General features: G+C 50.0%; 1 protein-coding gene across 2 annotated transcripts; it reads right to left on the bottom strand.

The window, feature by feature from the left end:
* Positions 1-2,412: 2,412 nt before the first annotated feature.
* LOC127344414 (uncharacterized) lies at positions 2,413-6,716 on the bottom strand. 2 transcript variants are annotated; one of them, XM_051370679.2, is made up of 3 exons: positions 3,799-6,716; positions 3,332-3,707; positions 2,413-3,203 (listed from the first exon to the last, which is right to left on the bottom strand). In XM_051370679.2, exons 1-3 carry the CDS (start codon positions 6,701-6,703, stop codon positions 3,191-3,193), a joined length of 3,294 nt encoding a protein of 1,097 aa, XP_051226639.1. In that variant the 5' UTR covers positions 6,704-6,716; the 3' UTR covers positions 2,413-3,190. The 2 variants fall into 2 exon arrangements, with proteins under 2 accessions (XP_051226639.1, XP_071684607.1); XM_071828506.1 differs by having other exon boundaries at positions 2,413-3,707.
* Between the last annotated feature and the right edge of the window lie 3,147 nt (positions 6,717-9,863).

Genomic DNA, 9,863 nt, shown 5'->3' on the forward strand with positions numbered 1-9,863 from the left:
TCACTTATGGGCGTTCCTTCTCCCGGAGGACCAGCGGGGGCACATGGCTTCTGGATGCAACCGACTGCTGACGGTTGCTAAGGACTACTTTTTCCAAGCTACTGGATGGCGACACATTAGCAGATTATCAAATGGATAGTTTCTTTATGTGTCTCATTTTTCTTTGGTTGATTCATGTATCGACGTTGGCCGATCCATGATTGTAATGTTTAAACTACCGCATACTCTGAACTCTTTTTAATAAAGAAAGTTGTGTGCATCAATTGATGCAGAGTATGGGGCTATGCTCCCATTTCGAGAAAAAAAATTTAAGCATTACACATGGCCTCCACATAAAAATGATGCACATAGCTGCAAAATCCTATAGTTTTAAAGAACTGAAAAAAAACTAAAGGCGTATTTCCAATGATTGTTTTGTAAAGATCACAAACGAACCATGGCTGTAGAAGGATAGAGATATGCGGAATATGTTGGATGTTGTATTGAGCCTCTCGGGCGAGTATATATAGGGGTACAAGTCTTGGGAGCCAAGAAGGCTATCATAGAGATAAGGTACGAGATGATTACAAATCATATACTACCGAATACACATATACCAAATATATCTCTAACACTCCCCCGCAGTCGTAGCGGTAGTGACGTGAACAATAGTAATGTCGCGGACGATCAGACTGGAGAGAAGCCGAAGGTAGGAACCAACGGGCTGACACTCCCCCACAGTGGTAGCGTGAGCGTCGTGGACGATGTCGCATCGCGGATGCTTGGATTGTAGAAGAATCCGAGGTGCTCATGTGAGGTGATAGCCCTTGTGCCGATGTCGAGGTAGCCGAGAGCGTGGGTGCTGCAACCTTGGTCGGGGTAGTCGCGCGAGGGGATGCCGTGGTCGATTTTGTGGCCGGGTGCCGGTGTCGATGTAGCCGCAGGCGAGGTGGTGCGCGAGGAGAGTGACATCGACGCGCCGAGGCAGTCGTGGAGATGGTCGATACCGAAGTCGATGCAGTCTGAGCCGTCGAGGACGAGGTGCTGCCCTAGTTTTGCCAGAACTAGGTGCACGTCGGGGACGAAGGTATACTCCGGTTTTGCCAGAACCGAGTATGCAAAGACGAAGTCGATGAAGGCGAGGCGCTGATCCGAGCTTGCCAGGCCGGGGACGCGTCGGGGACGAAGGCACGGGCCGGTGTTGCCAGTACCGGGCGTGCGGGGGCGGGGAACAGTACAAAGTGCGCGCCATGTCGGAGTAGACTAGCAGAGGAGGTCTCGACGATGGGTGTCGGAGTAGAGGAGCAGGTGGCGTAGTCGGGGAAGAGGCGAGGACGCTGTCGGCAAAGCTGCAGTGTACGAAGATGTAGAAGGCGGCTAACCAGCGGTGACCTAGGGTGGTCATGCTGGACGCCTAGACGGGCGTTGCGGTGGTCGGCGAGCCCAGCGCGACCTGGAGTGGTTGTTGAGCCCAGCGGTGACCTGGGGTGGAGGCGCGGCGGGGTACACGAAGTAGGCGAGGAAGACTCGGCGGCGTGACAAAGACCATGCGCGGACGGAGGAAACCCGCGCCGAAGGGGCGGCGCTGAGGTGGCCTCGGACGTCGATGCGCGGGGGACGGTGAAGGTGACTGCGTGCGGCGACGCCACGGCCCGAGGGGCCGGCGTAGCTGCAGGGCGCGAGCCAGTGCAGCGGCGGGAGACCAACAGCTACGTACACGCCTCAGAAGGCGCATTGGAGGCCGGTGGCGTGGACCAAAGGCGGCGGCGCTGCGGCCCGAAGGGGCGACGCAGCGGCAGCCCGTAGCTCGATCGTTGGTAGGCGCGTGCTCGAGGACGTGCTTGGCGGAGACGTGCGCGCGATCGGTTGATCAGACCGATGGCAGCTGTGTACGCGCCATGGTGAGGACGACGCGCAGATCGGAGTCGATGCGGCGTTGTCGGTGCAGTCCCGGGCGATGACGGCGAAGATGAACCGGCGATGGAGTCTGCGCAGGCGAGATAGCCTGCTGCGTCGCACGTAGGCGTCCCGTGTGTGACGCGTGCGGCCGCGCCGCACGGTTGATGAAGATGGCCGGTGCAGTCGACGCCGAGGTTGGAGTAGAGGCGCATGATGATGGCGGCGGTGGGCGATTCAATCCGATCGATGATCGGCAAAACCAAAAAAGAAAACGCTGGTCGAGCGACCGGCGGAGCAAAAATAAAACCAATCTACAGATTGGAAAAAAAGACCCGAGGGCAGCGGATCAACAGATCGGTGAACAAACCCTCATACGGGTTGCGCGGCCCCCGGAGTAGGCCATGGAGAGACCTCCCCGGGGGCAGCGCGGTGCGGAAGCTGTGCGGCTGCTAGGTCAGGAACTTGCGGCTAATACCATGTAGAAGGATAGAGATATGCGGAATATGTTGGATGTTGTATTGAGCCTCTCGGGCGAGTATATATAGGGGTATAAGTCTTGGGAGCCAAGAAGGCTATCATAGAGATAAGGTAGGAGATGATTACAAATCATATACTACCAAATACACATATACCAAATATATCTCTAACATATACTACCAAATACACATATACGAAATATATCTCTAACAATGGCCACCACACACACCAACTCCAACTCAGAGCTCCTAGCCTATTCGTACTCTCTGATGAAAGACACCACTCATTCCTCTCCTAGCCACTTGACCACCGAAGGAACTCGTCGCAGATGTTGCTTGCTAGCTGCCCCACGCTATACTGATGGTTCACATTTGCAAAAACCCAGGCGTTTCTATTTTTCCACAGATTCCAGCTGCAGAACATCACAAAGGGCATCAAAATTCCTCCATGTCTTGATACTGAAAGCTTTCCTAGATCTCAGCCACCAATCCTGCAATGTGCAGGTCACCGTGGGAGCAGGAACCGGATATTCAGAGTGTGAAAGCACTGCATCCAAACCTGTCTTGCATGCACACACTGGGTGAATATGTGAATGTGATCCACCGTGTCTTCTTCTTGCAGATAAACAAAGCAGACCACTATATGATCTTGTATCCCGTGGCGTGCTTGACGATCCGAGGTCCAGAGTCGGTATCCCGTGGCGCAAATTGAGTTGCAAATTGAGCTGCCCCTTCTTGCAGCATCTCATATGTTGGCTTTGCTGCATACTGCCCATTAGGTGACCATGGCAAGATGATCTGGTCCTCTTGCTCTGGATCAGTGTGGTACTCACGGATTAGGAGCCAGAGCTGCACATATTGGACTTCTAATTATTTCACAAATAGCAACAATGTCAAGTTTGAAACTCGTATCGTAAATTATTGCCATACTATATGAAATAGTAGTAATACATATACTGATTCAGTAATGCTGAGACCTTTCCAATTCCTTCTTGATGATCTTCAGTTTTCCAGCCACGTCGTTCATTGCCATCCTTTGCTCAGGTGATTCGCTCGAACACACTAGACCCAGTTCGAATATGGATAGAAGAATGTTTTCTTTGCAGCTAGTGGAAGCCGATACTAAAAATTTACTATCGAATTGGTCATAACTTTTTTCTTCACCTTGCACTAACTTCTCATCAACAACATCAACGAGCCTTTCTGGAAATGCTTGGTAAACCCATTGCCTAAGGGTATATTCTCCAACAAACATGGGATCAATGGGCCTCTTCCCGGTGAAGACTTCGAGAAGCATGATCCCAAAGCTAAACACGTCACTCTTCCGGGACGCCTTCCCAATCAAGGCAAGCTCTGTTGGAGAAGAAGAAAAGCTAAAGAACTAAAGCAATAGGTAAAGTGTTCGCAATAAACATGTTCAAGCATGATAGTAGCAAGCACGAACCTGGTGCCATGTATCCAATTGTCCCTTTCATACTCGCTGAAACTATGGAATTGTCATTCACTGAAAGTAGTTTTGCGATCCCAAAGTCTGCAACATACGCCGTCATCTCCTCATCGAACAACACATTGCTTGGCTTGAGGTCACAATGTAGGACAACTTGATAGTGATGGTGGTGCAGATACACCATTGCCTCGGACACGCCAAGCATAATGTCCAATCTCTTAACGAATCCTAGTGGTTCACAAGTTTCAGTGTGCAAGTGTGTCTCCAAGCTACCATTGGGCATGTATTGAAGCAGCAGAGCTCTGAAATCCAAGTTGGAACACGTATTTAATATCCGTATCAAGTTGCGATGCCGAGCCATCCGCAACACTTGACATTCAGCATCAAAGCTCCTTATAGCCAGCTCGACTTGCATGTCGAGCACTTTTATCGCGACCAGCAAACCATCGTCCAGTTGGCCCTTGAAAACTTTGCTGAAACTTCCAACTCCAAGTAGGTTATCCTCGCTGAAATTTTCAGTGGCACGAGCAATCTCTTGGTAGGATACTAATCTATGGCTGATCAGATCATCCATGCGAGAAGAAGCCGAAACACTTTGCTGCTTTGTATATTTCATTCGGAACATTAAGCATAAAAAAATTGCTAAAAGTCCAAAGGTTATTATGACAGTTGGGAGCACAAATCTTAGCAAGTGTATGTTGTTTGGGTGAGAATCGCCAAGGCATTGTGAAAATCCGAGACGTGTGGCACCACACAATCCGGCATTTCCCATCAATGATTGCGCACTGATGTTTGCGAAAATACCTCCATCTGGTATCTCACCTTGGAACTTATTGAAAGAGAGGTTCAAGCTAGTCAGAGAGGTATAGTTGGCAAAATACTTTGGAATGGTACCAGAGAGGTTGTTCAAAGATAGGTCCAATACTCCTAGGTTGACTAACCTTTTGAAAGAGTCTGGGACTGAACCTTGCAGCTTGTTGTGTGATAGATCAAGGTAGCTTAACAGTCCATGCTGCGCAAATGAAGTCGGGAGGCTACCAACTAAGTTGTTGGAGGATATATCTACCGTGTCTATTTCCTCCATGGAACGAAGGTCAGAGTGCAATGGACCAATAAGGGAGTTGTGAGATAGAAGTAACTGACGAAGGTTACTAAGATGGAATAAGCTTTCAGGTATAGTTGAAGACAGCTGGTTATATGCTAGCGAAACGCGTTCTAGCATACTTAAATTGCCAACACCATTTGGTATGGCACCAGAAAAATTATTGTCTTCGAGAGAAAATATGTGCAATCTCGTTAGGGTGCCAATTTGTGATGGGATTGGGCCAAATAGGCTATTCCCAGTTAGGTCAAGTGCCTCGAGATTCTCCAATAGTGTAATGGATTCAGGGATTCTGCCTCTTAATTGGTTGTAATAAAGTGTTATTGTACCGAGGCCACTTAGATTTGATATTGATGCTGGAATATCTCCAGTTAAATGGTTATTGCTTGCACCAAAGTTTGTCAAGCTTCTAGAGAGGTTTCCAATGTGATCAGGAATGACCCCGGTGAATGAGCAGTTGTTTATGTTGAGTAATTGGAGTTGCCTGCAATTGGATAAAGTGGCCAAGAAATCAAGTGTTCCCTCTAGAGGATTGCTTCCAATATCAAGCATCTCAAGGGCTCTGAGGTTCCCAATAGTTTTTGGGACTGTTCCAGTTAAATGGTTGGATTCTACTGCTAGTGCAGACAGTTGGGATAGGTTACCAACAAAAGCTGGAAATGACCCTGTTAGTTGATTATCTGAAAGATGTAAGAACGTGAGTTGACTCATTTGTCCTAATTCGTCCGGAATCATTCCGCTTAGACTGCAATATGATAGGTCAAGCAAACTGAGCATAGTCAGATTGCTGAGCTCACTTGGAATCGAACCAACAAGGCCATTTCCACCTAAACTGAGGCGAGTGAGATGCGACAATTTACCAAGCCATGCTGGGACAAAGTCCACAAAGGAGTTTATGGGTAGAGAAACTTGTCGGAGGTGTTCGCATGATGCGAGTCCTGATGGAATTCGACCGGTGAAATTGTTGCCACCAATAAGAAACTTTTGCAACACGGGCAGATTAAAGCTTTGGTTGCTAGGGATGGATCCTGTTAAGTAACGATTGCCCGCGAGGCTCATCACCAGCAGTCTGGACATGTTGAACATGGTTGGAGGTACCGGACCGGATAGCTGATTCGCTTGCAGGTTGAGATACTCAAGCATGGGACAAGAGGCAATACCGGGTGGTATCGGCCCTGATAGGCTGTTATTCCCAAGGCCAAGACTAATCAACAGAGGCGTGTTGTTGAATAAGTGATTTGGAATTTGGCCGCTTAAGTGGTTTGTCTCTAGTTGTATGTTCCTAAGATTGCTTAAGCTGTGCAGATCATGTGGTATTTGCCCAGAAAGATCGTTTTGTGCTAGAACAAGGGTGTTTAGCTTTGTGAGATTTCCTATGGTATGAGGGATGATGCCGGACAATCCGTTAAGGCGAAGATCAAGTACGACTAGACGGCTCAATCTACCAATATCAGGTGGGATGGAGCCCGTGATGCTTGTGTTGGTGAGGTTTAGGACATGGAGGAAGGAGAGGTTACCAATATAGGAGGAGACTGGCCCATGGAGTGGCATGCCTGGCAGCACCAGAGCTGTGACACTCTGCCGACGCCCGCTACAAGAGACACCAACCCAATGGCAGAAGGATGTACGGGTGGTCCAGTTCGCAGCAAGAATGCCAACAGGATCGGAGAGCTGCTCCTTGAACGCGAGTAGTGCGGCGAGGTCAGTGTCGTTGCTTCTATGGAGGGGAGAAACAGCTAACACGGTCGCTGGCAGCAAGAAGAGCAGTGCGAGTATCATGAGGGGAAATGCCATGGCCATGGACAGTGCTGGCTAAGAGCCTATGAGCAGCAACAATAGAGTACTCTCTTCTTTAAGTAGAGCTAGCAAAGCCAAACTGAAAACGATGCGCTCCAATAAGGAAGACCTTTGACTTGGCATGTTGGTGGAATTCGTCAATGCATACGGCATACCTTGACAGACTAAACGTATTTATTTTCCTGAATAGTCGAGAGCAAGTCCGGCCACACCATACATCATATACCCAACTAAAGTAACGAGTACATACATGATTGTCAAATCCATAAATGCAAAGGCAATGACCCCTCGGCCATGGTTGTGGCATGTTCACACTTGACAAAAACTTGAACTGCATGATCTTCCGCGACCTCGACATAGACTCAAGCCTTGTTTACTTCTAGGGTATTTATCGGGATGGGAGGGGATTATTTCGTATCCCGGAAAATTCCCACTAGTCCGTTTACTTCTCCGGTTTTGAACGACATAATCCCGAGATATCCCCTCCCATCCCCTCCCATCCCCACATTTTTTGCCTAAATCAAAAACTCTCCATCATACTAGTGTATTTTTGGGGAGGGGTATTTGTGGGGATTGGGTGAACACCAAATCCCCTCTCATCCCCATACCCATTGGGAAGAAAAATACCAGAGAAGTAAACAAGACCTCAATAGTCTGTGAGATGAACTCTCCGGCAGAACGCGGATTTTCTCATGACGGTACCTACCGGTCAAGAATTGGTCGTTCGGTGGGTCGTGATGTGTGCTGCTCCTTTTTGGAATTTTGCTTTCCCTTTTGTACTATAGTAAATGTGCACGTATGAAACATTGACTAATCGTGAATAAAGGTCTAGAAATGACTCCTGCTGAAAAGCAGCTAGCTTTGCATGATCGATCTGCGTACTAGAGGAAAAAGTTGCCAGTTGAGGGGAATTACCTTGCAAACTCTGGTGTTCCCATGTGTCTTGCAAACGCAAAGTGGTAGTACCATTATGCAAAGAGCAGGAAGCAATTCCTTTAAATTTTGGCAACAGTTTAAGACAATCTCTCCACCAAAAGGGGAGAGTTGAACCAATATTTCTCCCATCTAAGATGCACCCATGGAGATCTGTTGAAAAACTTGTCCAAGTGCTTCATGATAAAGCAATCATTCTGTACTTGGAGTCTTGGAGATCCACAACACCTAGCCCTCCCATATCCTTCGGTTTACATACCATGAAAACCAAGCTGTCAGGGGAGGATTGTGTTTTGTGACAATGACCCAGGGATCGCTGGCGATCATCCGGGTATGTCGCTCGCTTAGTTTAGAGACTGATGATGGGATCCACCCACGTGTGCAGAGGCGGACCTTCATGGAAGCAGCGTGGGCCACCGCCTCCAACCCATGAAGTAACTGATACTACTATTTATAGGTATTTGGTCCATTTATCAATCCCCCCAGTTCGGCCCAATGTCCGCGCCTGCCCATGTGAATGGTGTTATCATTTTCCGGTCTTAGAGCATCTCCATTCGTGTCCCCAGACCGGCAAAAGCGGTGGATCGTTCGAATGGGGGACGCCGCTTGGTGGCGCTGCTTTTGGGATGCGTTTGTTTCCAGCCGCGTTCCCCAAACACGGCCCCTAAACAATAAAATATGATGAAAATAAGAGTTTGGATTCAAATTTTGTTTATATACAAGTTGAGTGTAAAAGGACATGAGTAGACCCTATCTGGCGCTCGACGGCCCCGCTCCATCATCGCCGCCCTCCCTCCTCCGCTTCTCTCGCGCCCGCCGCTCCTTCCGCACCCTGACACAATAGCCCGGCATACGCGCGGGCGCATCATCGTGGAGTTGCCCTCGTCCGCCATGAGGTGGCGACCCCCCTCCTCAATGGGCGCCCATTCGACAAAGATGACGATGATGCGCCACCACTGCTCCTCGAAGGCCTTGTCGCGGACACGGGTGTTGTGCTGCTCCTTCTACAGATTCTCGTAGGAATAGAGAATAGCCCTCTACTCCGCCGACTGCTCCTCCAGGTATGACCCGTTGCTCCAGCTCTCTAGGTCATCGTATTTCCTCTCCTCCTCCGCCGCCTCGACCTCCGCCTCCTCCTTCATGTCAACACCGCGTACTCTTCCAACTCATCGGCAGTGGCAGCAACGTGATCGTCGAAATCAGGCTCGAGGGGCGGCGCGGGTACTTCGGCTGGGGGAGGTGGAGGCAGTGGTGGAGATGAAAGTGGAGGTGAAGGTCCTACCTGCCGTGGCTGTTGAGCCTATCATGGCGTAGGTTGTGGCGGCGCGGAATTTTCCTGGAGATGGGGCACGGGTGGGGGCAAGAACTACGACGATGTGGTTGTGTTAGAGAGGGGAGCGAGTTTTTATAGGCGAAGGCGCGCATGATCAACCTGAGAAAGGGCATGAAGCGGTGGGGTGTTGCTTGGGCAGCGACAATGCATAGAGCCGACGAGATGTCTCACCAGCTTCCGCCTCGTAAAATGTTACCGCCATTAAGGAAAAACTACGGCACTTCGGTTCTATGTCAATTACACGGCTGGCCCTCCACTCGCCATGTCACCCCCCCGCGTTGTGTCCGGCGCGCCCACAACGACCCCATGTGTAGCGGTGACGGGCAGGGGTCGCCCGGACATTCTATTGGGCCACGCTGGACCAAAGAAGCTTTGGAGCGCGCGGCTGGGCGCGGTCAATTGCCATGCACGCCCCAAATCCTTTGAGATGCTCTTACCCCTTTGCTGGCTAGCGCTGGACGCAACCTCTAATCGATCACATCTTCCATACCTCACTCTCCCGTGCTCGGCCACAAGTCGTGTGCAACCTTGATCGCTGCTCGACTGCCGCTAGCCTCGCTGGTTCCCACCACCGGGTCCTCTCACCCGCCGCCGAGTCCTTGGGGGGATGCCGCTGCCGTGTGCCATAGCTGCTTCCTGGCCGTCGGCGTGGTGGCGCGGATCCCATCTGACAGTAGCTGTTTGCGGACTCCGGAATGGTTCCCTTGTTATGGTCGGTTTGACCTATACGCGCAGGAAGCCCACTAGTGGCTAGTTGTGGGCTTAGCCCAAGTAAATTAGGGGTTTAGCCCAAGTAAATTAGGGTTTCGAGGAGGCCGTCCTCCTATATAAACACTTGTATCCCTTCGAGATTAATCAGACAATAATTCAGTATCATTACTGTCTCGTCTCCTGAAG

The sequence above is a fragment of the Lolium perenne genome, chromosome 3, assembly GCF_019359855.2.
Source record: "Lolium perenne isolate Kyuss_39 chromosome 3, Kyuss_2.0, whole genome shotgun sequence".
NCBI classification, from domain to species: Eukaryota; Viridiplantae; Streptophyta; class Magnoliopsida; order Poales; family Poaceae; genus Lolium; species Lolium perenne.

What these genes read in the sequence shown, in the direction of transcription:
- LOC127344414 (XM_071828506.1), bottom strand. Translation starts at nt 6,703, where the DNA reads ATGGCCATGGCATTTCCCCTCATGATACTCGCACTGCTCTTCTTGCTG. An exon ending in AATTGGATACATGGCACCAG is followed by an intron (nt 3,708 to 3,798) that starts GTTCGTGCTTGC and finishes CTTCTCCAACAG; the next exon opens with AGCTTGCCTTGATTGGGAAG.